The sequence below is a fragment of the Suncus etruscus genome, chromosome 9, assembly GCF_024139225.1.
Source record: "Suncus etruscus isolate mSunEtr1 chromosome 9, mSunEtr1.pri.cur, whole genome shotgun sequence".
Lineage (NCBI taxonomy): Eukaryota > Metazoa > Chordata > Mammalia > Eulipotyphla > Soricidae > Suncus > Suncus etruscus.
Window position 1 is genome coordinate 86167107 of NC_064856.1, and position 19638 is coordinate 86186744.

Below are 19638 nucleotides of genomic sequence, written 5' to 3' on the forward strand. Positions count from 1 at the left end.
GAATAATATGAATGAGAATAAATGAATATATGAATATAATAAATGAATGAGTAACAATTATTTGCTATTTTTCTAGTTAGCACAAGAAATGATATTCTAAAAAGGGCACAAACCAATCATTACTTGGCTGCCTGTTGCATCAAACATATTTTTTTCATGTGATCACTTCCTCACTGGGAAGCACAGAAGTCCTGGAAAAGTAGCTGGGCAGTTAGGGTGATGTGTGACATTCTTAGGTGTGGGGGGAGCTCAGAACTCTTTAACAATGGGATACAGAGTTTTATGATTTTTGAGAGTTGGCAGTTGGAATTAGTGTGTTCTGCCTGAATGTTAGATTTGCTTGTTCAGATTGGCATTAGGGCTTCCAACCAGTTTTTTACCCAATTCCTTTGATCCCAAATGACAGTATTGGCAGAACAACTTAGTGGGAAGAAGATTCTAGCCAGTGACCATAGAACTTTTTCCCCTTCAGTGCAAAGCCAATTGGCCTATACCAGTATCAACCTCAACTTTGGCTTCATTGGCCCTATGCAGTGAGAAGTAAGCCAACTGGCTTTCTTCGATGTCTCTAGCCTTACCATGGCCCAATCTCTTCCACCTTACACTGGAGTCTCTCTATGGTCAGGAGTTGAACACCAGGGAGGGATTGTCACACCTCTTTGGATGGGATAGTGTCAGCAAATGGCCTCTCAATTTCTTTTTTAAATTTAATTCCTTCCTGGCTTAACCATAGGACCCATGGATTGCCAGGATGACTTTATTATGTGTCTCCTGGAGTAGCTCCCCTTTTGCGCATGTGGTTCTGCTTCCTGGAATTATTATTTCTGGTAGGATTTGGGCTGATTCCTGGCCTCCTATTATAATTTCAGCTAAAATTTCTTATTTCTTGACTTGACCATTTTTAGGAAGCCAGATGAAAATGTAAGAATGTTGATAATGTTTTAGGAAGGTCATTTTAAAGGATGTAATTGCTCTCAGCTTCTTCCCTTTCAGGACCAGAGAGAAGTTGTATGTAGCTCTGATGCTTGTAGTTTGTAGAACTTTAGGCTTATCCCTCAATTCCTTGGAGTCCTTGTTTCCTCCTCTGTAAAACAGAGATACTAAAAGAACAAAGAGGATCATGTAAATAAAAATACAAATAGCCTAAGATACTCATTCATCCTTGATATTTGAGATTATAGTAGTTCATGAAGAATTGATATTTGGGTATTCATCCAAATATTGAATTAGAAACTACTGCCACACAAAAGCTTTTATCCCAGCATTAGGGTTTGGTGAGGTTTAGAACACATTACTAGGCAGTTCAGATACAAATTCAGCTATATCTTACAAACAGGGATAAACACAAGGTGTTCTAGAGTATGTAGGAATAAGACTTACTTAAGTCTTGAGGGCCCATAAAATTCTTGAAAGATGTAGAGCATTAAGATTAAGATTATTAAAAAAAAAGATTAAGATTATTAGCGACAATATTAGTTGTAATTAGTAGAGTGCTTTCTCTGGGTGGGAGCATATGCTGAGTAGCAGCTCATTTGGTAATTACAATTGTGCCTATCTTATGGATATCGACATCACTGTTTTCTTGGTGAAGCTATGTTCTCAGGAAGGTTAGCTAAGTAGCAAAGACAGATTTTGGATTTAAATTTGATTCTGAAACTCTTGCTTTCAACCACTATGCAGATTTATTTGTGCCATGTCCTTGCTTAAAATCATTTGTTACTTCCTGTTGCTTATAGAATCATGATTAAACTTCTTTACATACCCCAGATCAGTTGTTTATTCATTTTATCTCACCTTCAGCTTCTCTCTTCCTCTATAGTTATCTGCAAGAGCATCAATAGTAGTTCATGAAGAATATACTTAGTAGAGGAGTCTTGTAACCTCAAAGACTGCTTGACAGGGCCAATCAATGGAAAAGCAGAATGAGGAGTAGAGAAAGAGTTTTATTAGCAATAAGCCAGAAGGTTGAAAGATGGCAGATTCACATCCTAGAGCCCATCTTTGAACCGCTGCCTTGTTAATAAAAATACCTTTCTCCACACATTAACCAATCTCTATGTGATGGATCCCATCTAGAGTTGAACAAACAGACCTGCTTGGTTACAGATTGAACTTACTCTGGGGCCAATAGGGAACCATGGAGTTTTAAAGCAGACAGAAAAGGGCAGTACAAAAAAAAAAAAAAAAAAGGAAAAGAAAGAAAAAGAAATGTCCTTGACACAGGTACAAGGGGGTTTGAATCAAGAGAAGGATAGAAGTAAATTAGAATCAGGAGGCAAATATTTATTAAGTAGAATGTCCAATTTTCAGTGACTGATCATGCTAGAGAGCAAAGTAAAGCAAGAAATTGTGACTTCTATCTATATTTCTGATTTCAAAAGCAATGATCTCTATAGAAGAAGCAAGCAATGTCTATAATTCTATGTGCCTTTATTACATATATGTTGAAGGGTCCTAGAAGCTAAAATAATTTCCGTTGCCTATTTCTTTTGTTCTGATTTTCCATGCTGGGTTTGGGAATCACTGACATCTGCAAAGAAACCCATCTTTTCTGACTCCCACCCTATTCTGCCTCCTAATTTGCATTAAAAACCCACACAATATCAGTCTCAGATTAAGCGATCAAACAGCACCTGAAATTAAGATTTTAAACTTTAATATAAATCAATTCCCCCAAATCTAGCTTGTAATGAAGAAGTGTTTGAAAAAGAAGTAGGCTGAGGTGCAATGGGAAAAACAACTTAAATTATTAAAGCAGAGTTTTTACAGTGCAGGGGAAATGTTCCAATAATGTCAGATTAAAAATGTAAATCTGTTTCCCTTCCAGATGGCTTTTTCGAGAGCTCTTATTAAAGTCTGCTGCTTACCTGTTTGTCTATGAGAATGAGTTTGTTACTTAAGGGAAGGTAATCAGACCGAGGTATGCTGGAATCATTTTCTAGTATTTGTCATGGAGTGTATATCTCCTGTAACTCTTGGCTTCTGAGCTAATTGCTGTGTAAATTTCCCTACTGAAAATGGAGATCTTATTCAGAGTCGAGTTCTTTTCAAACTTCAAGTGCCAAAGGTTCATGTTGTTTAAAAGGACTATTTCTCTCTTCTCTAGTCACCTGCTCTAGTACATGTACTCCTTTTTTGTCTGTGTGGTAGTTATAGTCATACTGAAATGATGAACGTACCTGATCTCATCTGATGTCGGAAGCTAAGCAGGGTTGGGCCTGATTAGTACTTGGATGGGAGACTGACAGCCTGGGAATACCAGGTGCTGTAGGCTTTTTTTTTTTTTTTTTCTTATGGGAGGGTGGAGTGGGGTGGAGTGGTGGCACAAGCGGTAAGGTGTCTGCCTTGCCGGCACTAGCCTAGGACAAACCGTGGTTCGATCCCCTGACATCCCATAATGTCCATTTCTGAGCGCAAAGCCAGGAGTAACCTCTGAGTGTCACTGAGTGTAACCCCCCCCCCCAAAAAAAAAAAAGAAAAGAAAAAAGAAGATTGAATGGGAGCAACATTAGCTAGGTGGAAGAAACACCAAACAATAACAAAAGCAAGAAGACACAAACATATTTTAGTATAATTGTTACAATACTTTTAGTTAATGGTATAGATAGAATATCATATTATCCAGGTGATCAAATATAATATTATTGAAATATTTCATAATATGTTACTGACCTTGAAACCTATTTTGGACCTGATGCTCAGATAATAATTCATAATAGTCAGTTTTCCATAACTCAGTGAGGCTAGACATAGTCCCACCTAGCCAGTGGCTACTATAATCACTCTGTGCACACCTGCACAGGTCAATGGCAGTATGTCTTTCAAATTGATAGACCAAAGGTAGGCTTGCACAGTTAATGAACCCATCTATTTTTCTCTTTTTCCAATAGAGAGAGGAAAAAAATAACATGGAATGAAAACTGGCAAAATGGCTGTTGATAAATTACAGGTTAAATTCTTTTTTATATTACTGTTCCTTGGTTCCAGGACTGGTCACAAATGAAAAATCATCCTTTTAAGTGTGTAGACAACTTCATTCAAGGGGCAGTAAAACTAAAGCATTAAAATAAATAACAGTCTGCATGTTTTATCCTTAAATGAGGGGTAAAAATTTCACCTTTTCAGATGGCATGAAATTTTCATTAATAAATGTCAACAGCTCTCCCTTCTTCTACCTAGTGACTGTGTTAAATACAAATTATAAGGAAGGTTGCTTTCCTGCAGTATTATTTTGTAGATTAGTCTGACAATTTTAACATGTGCATATATGTTTGGAAACTTTGGGATGACTTTACTTTTTAGCTAGAGAATACTCAGCATTTTTGTGAGGGAACTGCAATCATTAGATGCATTTGGAAAAATATTTCTGCGAGTTGAACTGTATTGCGTAGTAAATCAAGTTCTATTTGGTGTGGTGAGCATCTTTACTTTTTTAGCTTCTTCCCAGAGAACACATTTTCTTTCTAGTTGCAAATACATTCTGGGTTTGATGAATTGAGACTCGTTTTGCTGTAGAAGGCAGCAAGATTCAGTAATAAAAAAGCATGGTTTAAAACATTAGTTATTTTTCTGGGTAATATTTAATGTCCCTCCCTTAAATTCTCTGTGATATTTAATGTCCTTCGCTTAAATTGCACAGATGGAAAATCTGTGCAAAAGGGAATCCTAATATTTGACAGCGATGGTTAGAAATATATGTAATCTAAAATGTGCCATGCCTCAAGTAGAAAATTAATGAAAATTCTTGTACACTGTTTCTCTGCTGTAACCCCTGGTTGCTTGTTATAAAATGACTGAAACAAATATTTATATTTTAAAATCTCCAGTAATTATTTGTGTACACTAATACCATAAACTGTAAAACTATCATAACTATATTACCTAGATTATAATAAAATACTTTTAGAATTATCTTTGTTTTCTGTTCTTTTTAGTGTCCCCGATTCTTTCCTCATATTTTTTCCAAAATGTCTCTATTCTTCTCTAAGTTAAAAAAATACATAAAATTAAAAAATATATATGCATATTTATTTAGGCTCACTCACTTGAATTCTCTGTTTTAGCTTCTTCATTAGTGCAAAGGACATTTTTTTTTTGGGCCACACCCGGTGGTGCTCAGGGGTTACTCCTGGCTGTCTGCTCAGAAATAGCTCCTGGCAGGCACGGGGGACCATATGGGACACCGGGATTCGAACCAACAACCTTAGGTCCTGGATCAGCTGCTTGCAAGGCAAACACCGCTGTGCTATCTCTCCGGGCCCGCAAAGGACATTCTAATATCTCCAAGATATTTTAAAGATATACATGTACATGTATATTTCCCATTTATTTTATAAAATAATTTATAAATGACTTAAATATATAAATTATGTATACAATATAGTTAAATATGTATGTTTTGAATGTTTGAGGCCTAAATCTTAAAGACTTTAAAAAAGGTAATGACAGTGATACTAATAACTAAAATAAAAACAAAGAAAACCTTAAAAGCTAAATTTTCTGAAATATTTACTATATACCTGGCAAGTATATTTTCTGCATATTAACTCACTCAAGAGGTTTTATTGACCAGGAACATGGTTCTATTCTACTTATATATTTCCATATAGAAAAGTATCCTGAAAGTTAATGGTTTAAATCAACAATAAGCGTTTATGGTCTCGATAGTTTCTGTGGATCAGGAATTTGGGAGTGGCTGGTTGACCCCAGCTCAGGACTTCTGACAAAGACCAGTCATTGGTAACTAAAGCCCAACGCTTGACTTGGGGGAGAAAAATGTACTTCCAAGCTTCATGTCAATAACTGGGAAGGTGGATGGAAGATCTGTTCCCCTTTCCAAGTGGATCCTGGTGTCCTTACAATGTGGTGACTTCTCCAGTCTCAGAGCAAGGAAGAATCTGCTAATGGCCTTTTTAATGACCCAATGTCACCTCCACAATACGTAGAGGTCACTGAGGTTGATCCCAGTCTGAAGAAAGGAGATTCTAATCAGTACCATGGAGCGCCATCTTGGAAATTGATTTCTGCAGCTACCTTTTTGCCTGGTATTAAATCACAACCCCGACTTTAGCTAACTCTTCCTGATCAATGATTGTGTGCTATGTCAAAGAGCTGGCAAGAATGACTTCTTATCATTCTGACTGTGCCCCTATGATCCAGTTGTTCAGAATTGCTCCATTTTTTATTTCTTTTTATTTTATTTTTAATTATGAGAACAAAGATGCAAAGAATGAGGACAAGGTAAAGTTACAGTGGGAAGACAGTTAACCTTAAACAGAATTCTCAGAAGAAATCCCCTTGCTGACACCTTAATTTTGAACTTTTAGCCAAAGAATATTAAGAAAAGTAAGACTAACCCATGCACAATTACTTTGTCCTTCCAGCCCCCAGATTGTAGTACATTATAACATTTTTTTTTTGTGGTTTTTTGGTCACACCCGGCAGTGCTCAGGGGTTACTCCTGGCTCCATGCTCAGAAATTGCTCCTGGCAGGCACAGGGGACCATATGGGACGCCGGGATTCAAACTGATGACCTTCTGCATGAAAGGCAAACACCTTACCTCCATGCTATCTCTCCAGCCTCCATTATAACATTTCTTAGCAGTACACAAAGCAATCTAAAGCTGTAAAATTTATGTAACTCCTTAAACATTGAAGGCATAATTTTTTTTACAGTCCCATGCACATATATATTAGTTTAAGTTAACCTCAAAAGTTTAAGTGTTCTTTTTTTTTTTTTTTTTAAGGATTAGAGTCAAAGGAGAACAGTAAAAACAGTGTTAGAGTGGCAATTATTGTTTGCAAAAGAGAAAAAAAAAACAAAGACTTAGAGAATTAGGTGACTGGCCCAAGGTTCAAGAGTGAACACATGACAAGTAGAGAGAGAGTCCAAGCTCAGCTTGGAAAGTCCTGAGCTCAAGGCAAGATGTGCTATTTGTCTGTGCTGTTTGGTGGCCTGCAAGGAACAATAAAGAAGTAAGTGGATTATAAACATTCTGCCAAAGACCTCAGAGAGATAAGACCCTTTTTTATGTACCTTGAGCAAGATGATGCCTTGTCAAAGGCACAGAGCTGGGCTCAGGTTATTTGTTTTGAGTGAATAAGATATCGAACACACTCTTGTTCTGATTCTTATTTAGCTAACTGTCAAAAGAATTTAACTGACTCCCAGAGACTGGAACAATTAATTAGCATTAGCACCTATCACATTTTCCATAAATTGAGTTTTATGCTCCTGATGGAATACTAAAGTACAGGGAAAGGGGAAGTGATCAGATACAAAGAGTGACTCCAGTAGCCTAGCTTACATTCAGAGGAGGCTGGGAGAGAGTGTCAGTATACAACCAACAAAGATACCTGCATTCCTATGTTCACTGCAGCACTAACACAATAGTCAAAATCTGGAAACGGCCTGTGTTCACGAACAGATGATTAGATAAAGAAACTGTGGTATACACTTGGGTTAAGAAAGAATGAAACCTGGCTAGAGTGATAGTACACTGAGTAGGGCATTTGCCTTGGCATTTGACCTGGAATTCGATTTCTGAAATCCCATATGGTTTGACAGGAGTAGTTTCTGAGCACAGAGCCAGAAAGTAACCCCTGAGCACTGCCTGGTATGGCCCCCAAACAATAAAAAAAAGTAAGAATGAAATAATGAAATTTGCTGCCATGTGGATGGATCTGGAGAATATTGTACGGAGTGAATTAGCCAGGAAAAGAGGAGCAGACACAGAATGATTTCTGTCAGAGGCAGGATATGAAGAAATAGAGTAGGAAAATAACAAAGGCCCAAAGACAATGGAAACTGAGAACTTGTCTTTAGAAGAAAGCTTGGTAGGGGGTGAGGGTATGGGTGAGGGATCCTGGAACAATGTAGAAGGAAGCAGAGCCTTGGGTGGAGGGTGTGGTACAAGAATAGTCCATTTGTGAAATCCTATTAATAACAGTATGTAAAATGTGGTGCCCCCAAATAATAGAAGAATAGCTATACTGAAGGTGCCGAACAATTTTTTTTAGTGTTTTTCATTGGATCTTTTAAATATTAATTAATTAATTAATTAAGTTAGTTAGTTAGCTTTTGGGCCAACCCCAGTGCTGCTCACTGGTTACTTCTGGCTCTGCACTCAGAAATCTTTCTGAGGCTTGGGGACCATATGGGATGCTGGGGATCGAATCTGAATCTGACCCGGGGTTGGCAGCTTTCAAGGCAAACCCTACTGCTGTTTTATCATACCTGATCTGCTTTTCATTGGATCTTAATTATATAATTTTGTTGAAAAAGAGACTGCTTAAATGTTCATGATGCGCCCCTTTGGAATATTCTGAGGGTCCACAATAGAGACCTAAAACCTTTATTTGTGAAGCACTACTCTAACACTTCCTGCAATAAAAAAAAATGAGTGGCTCCCTGAATTTAAACATATTCAGCGAGTATTTAATCCATTGTAATTCTTTTCTTTACAGGGAGTGTCATGGAAGTGCTCCTTAGAAAAACTATTACTGGTGGTGCCCCTTCCCCAGACCGACTGAATCAAGTCAGCACTTCTGCAAGATCACAATTGGGCTGGATGGGATCTGTTCATTCAAGTTAGAGAAGCATTTATAGATGGGTTAAAAAAAACAACCCACAATTCTTCATGATGTGTCTTAGTATTGCGACGTTTTCGTTAATACTCTCTGCAGCAAACTTGTTTCAGTATTTTTAATTAATTTTTATTAATATCTTTATTTAAACACCTTGATTACAAATATGATTGTAGTGGGTTTCAGTCATGTAAAGAACACTCCCTCTTCACCAGTGCAACATTCCCATCACCAATGTCCCAAATCTCCCTCCTCCCCACCTCACCCCCAACTGTACTCTAGACAGGCTTTCTACTTCCCTCATTCATTCACAATGTTATGATAGTTCTCAGTGTAGTTATTTCTCTCACTGCACTCACCACTCTTTGTGGGGTGAGCTTCCTGTCGTGAGCTGGACCTTCCAGCCAGCCTCTCTTTGTCTCTGAAAATTATTGCAAAAATGTCTTTTATTGTTTCAGTATTAAAGTCAAGAACTTAATTCTGGGTCTGGGGAGGTAGATAGGAATCACTGTCTTTTAGAAAGAGAAAGAAAAAAAAAAGTCCGAGAAGACTGCATGCAGTCAGAGCGGGGAGGCAAGGGGAGATCGAAAGGAACCAACCGGGGTGTGGGGGTGCTGAGGCTTAGAAAGGGACACCCCAAAAGTCTGAAGTAGGATCTGTGTGCTCAGCCCCTAAGCTTGCCAAACTTGCAAGAGTGGGGCTGGGCGGGGCCTGGCGACAGAGAGGGCGTGGCCACAGGGGGCGTGGTCTGAAAGGGGCGTGCCCGGCACCGCGAGGGGCGTGGCCAGCGGCGAGGCCGTGGGGGCAGCGTCGGCGGCGCGGGGCAGCGGGAGTGGCGGCCGCGCCATGTGGCTGCTGGGGCCGCTGTGCCTGCTGCTGAGCAGCGCCGCGGGTGAGTCGGGGGGCTCCGGGCGAAGTTGGAGCGGGGCGCGGCGTCCGGGCCGGCCGGCCCGCGCTTGCACACCCCGCGTCCGTGCTGCGTTTCTGAGTCTGCGTCTCCGAGGAGGGCGGGCGGGGACCCCGGCGAGGGGCCGCGTTGGGGGTGCGCGTCGTGCTATTGTGTAGGCGTGCAGCGCGCCGGCGGGTGCGGGGTGCGCGGTGCGCGCGCGGGAGGGCGGGCGGGGTTTTTTGTGTTGCGGGGACTCTCCGGGGAGCCCGGCCAAGCCGTCCCGATTGGGCGTAGCTCGAGTGTGTTGAGTGTGTGCGAGGAGGGGAGGGGCCGGGAGGAAAAAAACTCTTCCTTCCCTGCTCGGGTCTGGTCCCATCTTCTCTCACGTCCTGGGGGTTCAATGCAGAGAGCCAGCCCCCCCCCCCCAAAAAAAAAACTCTCCTTCAACCTTTGGCATGCACCTTCGTGCCTCAGTTTCTCCGCTGTCGTTGCAAGGCCAGGTAGTACTCTCGATGCTACTTCCCTGCCCCTTTCCCGGGACTGTGTTTGATTTGAACCAAGTGCAATGAAGCAAGGCCTGATTTGGGGGTCAAGGGGCTGTTTCTTTCCCTATCCCGACCTCATCGCCCTGGTGAGGTTCCCGAACAGTGCACCCCGACCTGTCTTTGACGATCTCCCCCATAAGCGGGTGCATCCCCGGGGCTCCCCCGAAGTGCCAGCCAGTCTCTTCCAGACTAGCGTGCATTCCCAGGAACTTTTCTGCTGATGTGGGCACTCGCTGAAGTCCAACCCCAGAAGCCCTTGCCTAGTCCTCCTATCCTGGGTCACAGCTGTCGGCTGCCCCTCCACCCCTCTCATTCCCGGGTTCACCAGCGCTTTGCAAACGCCCCCCCCCCCATTCTTTCATGTCTTATTTCTGGGCAGCTGATGTCCCAAAAGTGGGTGACAGGGCCCTGCAAACTTTTCTTCAGCAGTGTGCCAGCCACATGTCTGGTTTCTCCAAATATTTCTAGCTACTTGCTTTGGATTGTGCTATGTTGGGGGGGTATGTTGAGCTGCTAAACTTCATTCTGAGCTGTTTCACCCTCATGCCTCCCGTCTCTCAGGTATTCTCTTGGAAAAGAAACTTGCCCCTTGTTTCTTGAGATCCTAAGTCCTGAACAAACTCAGAAGCCACTGAACCGCCTTCCCCAGCTCTCAGACCACTGACATCATCCTCAATCTCAGAGATTTTCTGTCTACAGCTGTGGGTTTGCTGTGGCTTGTGTGGCTGGGTGGATGCTCAGGGGTTTGAAATAGGTCTGGGTCAGGGTGCCCTGTTTCTTCCCAGCTGTTGGCCCAGTGAGGGTGTCTTCCACAGGAACGCTGGCAGCCTGCTGGGTGTGAGTGGTTATTTGGAGGCCCTTCGAACAGACAGATTTCCAGGGCATGTCAGACACGAAGACATGCCTAGATTCCCACTCTCAGTTTACATAAGCGTGGTGTGTGCCCTGATAACAGCTTGCTGGACAGTCTGGAAGCCAGGCTTTCATGTCTGTCCTTAATCCCTCCCTCCACAAACCCCCAGCTTGCTGCTTTCCTGGACACTCCCCTCCCCAACTCTGTAAAAATAACTATCAGTTTAACTTTTTGTTCTTCTTTGGCCTGCCCGGACTGTTCAATGAATGTGTGCGCACGTTTTAGTAAAATAGGGGCTAAATATCATGAACACAAGTCAGTAGTGAATTGAGGGATAGGTGAATGGTTTTGTCCTCATTGTGGTCATTGAGCCCATCTGGCTTTGAATCATCAGCTGTTAGTGAGAACTCTTGAAGCTAGTGGGTGTGTGTGAGTGGCAGCAATGATTTGTTTGTTTGTTTTGTTTTGTTTTTGGTCCACACTTGGTGATGCTCAGGGGTAACTCCTGGCTCCTCTCTCAGGAATTAGTCCTGGCAATGCTTGGTGGGGGGACCATTAGGGATGCTGGGTATCAAACCTGGGTCAGCCACGTGCAAGGCAAATGCCCTATTATCTCTCTAGCTTGTGTAATTTTTGTATTAGGTTAAGCATCATCCTTTTAGCATGGATTCAGTTGTGATGGAAGTGTAGCCAGAAACAGGCCTGGTTGGTTTTCCTGATGTTGGCAGGATGCCCTGGGTTTTCAGTCCATAGAGAGCAACCTTGTTGGTTCACTTTGGCATGGATGGCAGGACTGGAGACCCTCAGCTTCTGGTCCATGTTCTATGTCTCCATTCTCTCCAGGGAAGTTAATAAAGGAAGAATGATTATAAAAGCTCATACAAGGGGTTTCTGTCTTCCTTTGGTAGCCTTTGAGGAACCCAGGGGTCAGAATTGAGCTCATCCCAGAGTTCCTGATCTTTGTAGGCCTTGGAAACACTCTGAGGTTTTTGTTATTCAGGAATCGTTTCAGACACCTCCAGGTGGTTTTCTCCACTCCACCTTCCTTTGTTTTTGTTTGTGTTAGGGAATTCTGAAACATTGATTTTTATTTTGGTTTGTTTTCTAAACATTGATTTTGGCTGTTTCTATCTTTTCCGCTGCCTGTGAGAAAGACCCAACCTCCTGTCTCCCTGTCATCTGGCCTTGACACTTCTGAGTTGTGGGCCAGAAGGGTGAGGCCCATCCAAGTCCCTTGGTGGTCAGATCCTGATGTGTCTGATCCAGAGCTGACCTTTCCTGAGATTTCCCTGACATTCTCTCTGTCAGTGAAGAGTTTGGTCCCCCCACCCCCCACCCCAAATGCTCAGAAAACTTGGGTATCGACCTTTTCTCCCAGACAGATCTGCCTAATGATGCGAACAGGAGAGATTTTGTTGAGATCTTTAAGGAGCAGAGCCCTGGTGCTCTGTGAGTGTGTACACCAAGTACAAATAAACACACCTTGTTGCTTTTCATCTTCAAAGAGATGCAGTGAAGCCTCCCTGCTGGGGTAGGAGGGTTGTTTTCCCTGACTAAAGGACATAAGCCCTTGGGATAAATGGGAAGAGGGAACTCTAGGGTTAGGGGGTGTGAGTGTGCTGGAGAGCAGGATGGTAAAATCTGGAACGACAAAATCCACATGTTGATGGGAATATTGTCATGTGCTTGTATCTGTGCCATTGTCAGCAGTCAGAGGATTTTCAGATCTGAAAGGGTTATTATCAAGTTATCAGTGTTCCTGCAGCCCCCTTGTCAGGGCAGGATGAAAAGAGGGAATCCGTTGTCTGTGGACCATTTCCTCTGTGCGATGGGGAAGCATGGAGATCCTTGAACTTTTCCAAGGAGACAGCATGCTAAGAAATCATTTTCTGACTCCTGAGAGTTATCCATATCCAGGCTATGGAATCAAGACTGAAATTAGAATTGGAACTTGTTTCATTCAGCCCCCCACCTGGGCTTTTCCTTCTGTTCCCAGGCATTTGTATGTATATGCTACCACATCTTTATGGTCAGTTGCCTAGTTTTAATTTGTTTGGGGTTGGTGGTGCTGGAGGTCACTGGAGCCACACCTGGTCGCTGGGGGCGATCATGAAATGCCAGGGATTTAGCTAAGGGTCTTGTGCACATCAGGCATGCATGCTGCTTCAGCCCTTTGAGCTTTCTTTCCAGCCACTAATTGCTCTTGTGACATAATAGTCAGTGAGCTTGTTTTCTTCCACTCCTCTCCCCAAACTTGTCCATTATGGTTCCTGCTTGTAGTGATGCAACCCTAGCTGTTGGCCATTGTTAATGTGGAGTGTAAATAGCAAACTTGAGTTAAGACAGAACTTGTCAAAATCTACCTCTGACCTCCTTGCCATATGCCTGGTGGGAAGATGCATAAAAGCTTCCTTCCTTCCTTCCTTCCTTCCTTCCTTCCTTCCTTCCTTCCTTCCTTCCTTCCTTCCTTCCTTCCTTCCTTCCTTCCTTCCTTCCTTCCTTCCTTCCTTCCTTCCTTCCTACCTTCCTTCCTACCTTTCTTCCTTCCCTCCCTCCCTAACTCCCTCCCTTCCTTCCTTCCTTTCTTTCAGCACCATAATTACAAGCATGATTGTAGTAGGGTTTCAATCATAAACTGCTTCCCTTTCTTGACCTGAGTCGTAGATGTTTTTGCTCTATAAGCTGCATATTTCTATTTTCCCCTTTGGTACTTATTGTACTCCACAATTAAAAAAAAAATAAGAGAGACTCTGCGGTGAACTTGATCCAGTGTGTTGGAACTGTTTTTCGCTGAAGACACATCTATATTTGGTTGTGGAGTTTTCTTATTTGTTCTCTTGTCTGTTTTCTTTCTCTCCTTGGAATATTTTGGAAATGTCTAGCTATCACTTTTTTTTAAGATGGCCTATCTTTTTATGGGGTGTTTGTGTTTGTGTGTGTTTATGAGCACTTTCTTTTTATGGGGTGTCCTATCTTTATATGGTATGTCTGTGCATATGAGTGTAAGCACCTTTCTCTCACTGTATTTGGTGTGTCTCTACTCTCTTGGGTGCCAGGAATGCCCTTGAAAAGGACTGCTAAGAAACAGTCAGGAGCTTTGGAGGTATATTTGCTTGATGCTTAATACAGGTGTTCCCCACTTGCCAAGCATTCACTAAGTATACCACTTAGCTCTTAGGAAAGACATACTAAGTAAATAGCTTTTATCAGGTATTGAAAGCAACATGAAGGGAAAGAAACATGAATCAGGCTTCCATTTTTAAAAAGAAAACAGCTTAAATTGGGCATTTTCTCTGGTCTCAGTGCTAAAGGAGAAGCTGTGTGAGAGATGTATCTTTAAATCTTCACTGTGAAAGTCCTTCTTCCACCCTGGGGAGCATCCCAGCTCTCCCTTCCTTTCCCTTTCCTTCCCACCAGTTCTCCCTTCCCATCATAGGCCAACATAAAATAGTAGTCACATATATAGTGATAACCTGGTTTTCTAGAAAGTTATTTTCTTGCTTCTCTGAAGCCAATTTATAGTTTTGCTCTGGGTGACTTTATAATGCTCGACTCCTTTAAGTCCCTTTGCCTCACAGTGGTCCTGCCTGTGTTCTTTTCTAGGAACCTTCCTTGACTCTTTCTCACTCACCCCCATGTTTCTCTTTATTTTGTGCTACAGCTGAAGGTGGCCAAGGTTTATTCCTGGCTTTGTACTCAGGGATCACTCTGGGTGGGCTCAGAGACCTGTGATTCTGGGGGTTGAATTCAGGTCAGCCATATGCAAGACAAGTGCACTACCCACTGTACCTACTGTACTGTCTTTTCATTCCACCCCTTTTTCTCCTTTAGAACACTCAGTGGACCCTCTGAGTAAAGGGGTAGCTACACCCCCTGAGGAGAAGTACTCTGACTTGTCACCTGGCCCAGTTGCTCCAGTCATATTCCTACAGCTTCTCCAGCAAGTATCTTTCCAGGCATACAGAATCAAGCTCTCTGGGTAGCTTGAAATCTTTGGATTTTTTTTTCTTCCTGTGTGATATTGGAGAATGAACCCTGAGCCTTATATATGAAATATTGGAAATTGAACTCCAAGTTTCATGTATGCAAAACTTTATTACCTGAACCACATCCCAACCTACAACATTCTTTTTTTTTTTTTTAATCGTGGGAGTGCCCACACCTGTCAGTGCTCAGGGCTTACTCCTGGCTCTGCTTAGGAATCACCCGTGGCAGGTTTCAGAGAACCTTGAGCGGTGCCAGGAGTTGAACTCCGGTTGAACTCTAGGGCTTGCCTTGCATGAGTACATGGAGGCAAACACCATACCTGCTTTACTATCTACTTATGCATTCTTAAAGCTTGATCTGGCTATTCCTGAGGGCAGTGCCATGTCCATTATATGCAGGCATTGTTGTGTGCCAACCTAGGGACTGAGATACAGCAAGCTTGTTAACTTGATTTTTATTCTTGAAGGGACAAGGATTCCAGTCCAGTGATAGAAACATCACTGAGATGGGGGTGGGAAGTGTTGCCTTTTTTGTTCTTCTGCAGGGTGGAGGTGTTTTTTCCCCCAAATTAATCTAGGAGGCCTTAGGGGGTTGGACAACATGGGCATAATAAGGGCAATCTGGGAGATTTCTTGAACAGGTTTCTGATAGCACACATCTTAGCTGATTTTCATAGCTTTCCAGAAAAAATATTGGGGTGCATATATAGGTCCTTGAGGTTTAACTTCTGAGGTTTGAATAAAACATGTTTTCTGAGGCTTGTGAGCGACAGCTTTCTTTAATTAGTATCTTATATGTCCTATATACATATAATAGGCTATATACAAGACTATAATGAATATATGTAGTGTCTGTATATATATGCATATGTTATTTATGTCTGCATATATATATATATATATATATATTTTTTTTTTTTTTGGTTTTTGGGCCACACCCGGCGGTGCTCAGGGGTTACTCCTGGCTGTCTGCTCAGAAATAGCTCCTGGCAGGCACGGGGGACCATATGGGACACCGAGATTCAAGCCAACCACCTTTGGTCCTGGATCGGCTGCTTGCAAGGCAAATGCCGCTGTGCTATCTCTCCGGGCCCATGTCTGCATATATTTTACCTCTTTCAGGTTGTAGCTCTGGTGGACTATGACTTTCTTGATGGTTAGGGTGCCCTCTTTCTCAGTCCACGGACAATTCTGGCTATTTCAAAGCAATTGGCATGTTCTCTCACCTTTGCTGATATAGCTTGTACATGAATGGCTGCCCCTTTGGCCTCTATCTTAGAAGCAAAATGTAATACATTTTTAACTCTCTCTGTGTGTGTCTTGTTCTCTAAGTTTTTGCTTCCAACTTTGCAAGAGAATAGGGACGGGGCATTTTTCCAGGGATAGGTATTTGCTTTACTATTAAGGATTTTATGTTCTTTCCTTGCCTTTTTTGGTGTGTGTACACAATAAGTTTCTATCACTGTGTGTGGTTTTAGTATAATCTTTCAGAAGACCTCCTGTAGAACCAGTAAATTGACCCTCAGCAGTACCAGCAGTGCTTTGAATTGGATGAAAGAGGCAACCTACAAAGGCCATGGCGGGTTCCTTCAGGCCCTGCCAGTGACCTGCTAGCTCAGTCTCCACCTACCCCAAGCTGTGGTGAGATATGTTGGCTATTGAAGAATCCTGGCTTCAGAGATGTTGTAATATTTCAGATACAACAGGTACATCCTGAAAAGAGCTGTTGCTTTCCAAACATATGAACTCATAATCATGGAACATTTTTATGCCAACTTTTTTCTTTTGCAATTAAAGTGACCTTTGACTATTATGTGAAGTTTAAAACAGTGTGCCAGCATTACTAAAAATGGTGTGATGACTATGCAGCGGTAATGGTTATGTGGTGAAATTGGGTATTTTTTAGGGGCATCTTCTAGTTCTTTTATGCTTACCCATTTGTTAAAACAGCAGACCAACAAATAATAACCTTAAAGACTTTTTCCAAGGAGCCTGGAGATGACTGAAAAGGCTGGAGCTTATACTTTGCATGTGAGCAGAACTACCGTGCCAGTGTATCAAAGGCAGTTGTCATAGGCAGGTGTCACAGTGCCAGTGTGTCAGAGGCAGGTATGCTTTGTTTGCATGTGGGATATCTTGGTTTGATTACTGGTACTTCATGGTTCTCCAAACACTTGCTAGGAGCAGCCCCTATGCACTGCCGGGTATGTCCCAAGAAATGCAAACAAAATCCACCTCGAAACATTTTCTAGTATATTAACTGTGTTCTCTGCTGGTGGGTCTTACTTCTCATTGCTCTTTATTTTGTGAGTAGTAGAACAGACTGCCATTTTGGGGGGTGTATTTTGGGTCACACCCGGCGGTGCTCAGGGGTTACTCCTGGCCCTGTGCTTAGAAATCACTCTTGGCAGGCACGGGGGACCACATGGGATGCTGGGATTTGAACCACTGCCTGTCCTGGATTGGCCACATGCAAGGCAATCGCCCTACCAATGTGCTATCTCTCCAGCTCTGGGCTGTCATTTTTATAGATGATCCAACACAAATAAGTGTGGCCAGAGCTATAGTACAACAGGTAGGGCATTTGCCTTGCATGCAGCTGACATATCTTATATTTGATCCACAGCATTCCATATAGCTCCTAGCCCACTAGGTTTAATTCTCTCTCTCTCTCTTTTTTTTTTTTTTTTGGTTTTGGTTTTTGGGTCATACCCGGCTGTGCTCAGCAGTTACTCCTGGTTCTATGCTCAGAAATCGCCCCTGGCAGGCACGGGGAACCATATGGGATGCCAGGATTCGAACCACCATCCTTCTGCATGGAAGGCAAACGCCTTACCTCCATGCTATCTCACTGGCCCTAGGTTTAATTCTTGAGGCCAGAGCCAGAAGTAACCCGTGAGCTGGGTGTGCCTTCAATGCAAAAACAAACAAACAAATGAACCAAACATGATTAAATTATTTTCCCAGGCCTTCAGTCAGTGAGAGGTGATTTCAGAGTTGGAACCCTCTGTGCTCTTAGCCTCTGTGTCTGCCACTTGGCATTGAGGAGACACTCTAGTCCGTGATCATTGGGAGAGGTGAGCACATGTCCTAGCCTGGGCAAATGAACCTATCGATGGGCTGTGCTGTGAGCTCTGATGCCTGGCTTATCATATTGGACAGGGAGATATATTCCAGAGCCCCAGGTCTAGCGGGGCATCTTTAGCTGATCTCATTCACGTGATCTCTTTTGGCACATTGGTGTTGTATTTCTGCTCTTCCTCTGCTCAGAGGACTTGCCATTACAGGCATACAAATTGGCCTGTGTAGAGGCTTGTTTTATTAAAGCACACTATATCAATAATAAACAAATTATTCCAGCACCATGGGACTTGGCTTTGAAGATATTAATGATGAATAATCTTTTCCCCTTTGTTAGGGGATTTATATTCTAAATATATTTTGAATATCAACTCCAATTTATTCTTGTTCAATACTTCCTCTGATAATGGTGGGTGTTAGAAAGGAGGTCATAAAGTTTAGAAATAGATTCCTTTTTGGCCAGAGAGGGAGTTGGGTTTTGTTTCTCATACAGCCGGCCCAGGTTTGGTCCCTGCTATTCCCATATGGTTTCCCGAGCACTGCCAGGAGTAGTTGCTGAGTTCAGAGCCAGGAATAGTCCCTGAGCAATGCTGGGTGTGACTCTTAACACAAAATGAAAGATTCTTTAACATGAAAAAATTAAAACCTGTTAAATGAAGTTAGCCTGATAAAAGGGCAAACTTAGGATGATTTTATTTATAGGTGGTACACAGAACTGGATGGGAGAATGCAGTGTTTGAAAGAGGGATACCTGGATCACTCTGCTTGAGAGTATAGGAATGAGATAGGTGAAGAAGGAAAGAATTTGAGAAGGGAAGAAGAGATGGAGAGTACACATTGAGCAGGATGAGGGGATGAGAGTATGCCATTGATGTAAAGGAAAGGTAAGTTATATATCCAAACCAGAGCCAATAACTAAAAGCAAGAATTTCAGACTTCAGCAGCCAAAATGTGCCTGTCAAAAGGGCAGGTTGGGGATATGGGTGGGTGGAAGGCAACCTGGGAACCCTGGTAGACAGAAGAAGATCAGTGCTGAACGTAGTATGTCTAACCCAACTCTGAATCAGAACACTTTGTAAATCATGGTGCCATCATAAAATTCAAAGCATTAAAAATAAACAGTATCTTAAATTTCAATACCTCGAGATATACAAAAGAGAAAATAAAGCATTACTAATCTGAAAAAATTAGATTCTTATATTTTAGATATATTTTTAAATATTTAGATACAATACTTTATGTATATTTTAATTGTTTCTATTTACTTGGTTTTGGGGTCACACCTGGAGGTGCTTAAGACTTCTCCCTTGCTCTCTGTTCAGGGATTACTTCTTGCGGTGCTCTGGGGACTATATGTGGTTCCAGGGACTGATCAGGTTGGCTGCATGCAAAGCAAACATCCTATATGCTGCAGTATCTCTGGGGCTCCTGGGTTATTTATTTTTGATCTTCCAAGCAGCTCTTGATAGATGTTGTACTGCTTGGGCCTTCAGGATATCTCTCAATGTCTCTGAGGGTAGGGTTCTAGGTCAGGGCAAGTTCACCTTGAATTTCAGCATGTCTATCTAGGTTTCAGGGTGACTTCTTTCTTTCTTTCTTTCTTTCTTTCTTTCTTTCTTTCTTTCTTTCTTTCTTTCTTTCTTTCTTTCTTTCTTTCTTTCTTTCTTCCTTCCTTCCTTCCTTCCTTCCTTCCTTCC

General features: G+C 42.2%; 1 protein-coding gene across 2 annotated transcripts in view; it reads left to right on the forward strand.

The window, feature by feature from the left end:
- Positions 1-9402: 9402 nt before the first annotated feature.
- LDLRAD3 (low density lipoprotein receptor class A domain containing 3) overlaps positions 9403-19638 on the forward strand; it is a 258872-nt gene continuing 248636 nt past the window's right edge. For both annotated transcript variants that reach the window (XM_049779731.1, XM_049779732.1), the window contains exon 1: positions 9403-9479. In XM_049779731.1, the coding sequence (XP_049635688.1) occupies positions 9434-9479 (46 nt within the window). In that variant the 5' untranslated portion in view covers positions 9403-9433. The remainder of the gene's footprint in view (positions 9480-19638) is intronic.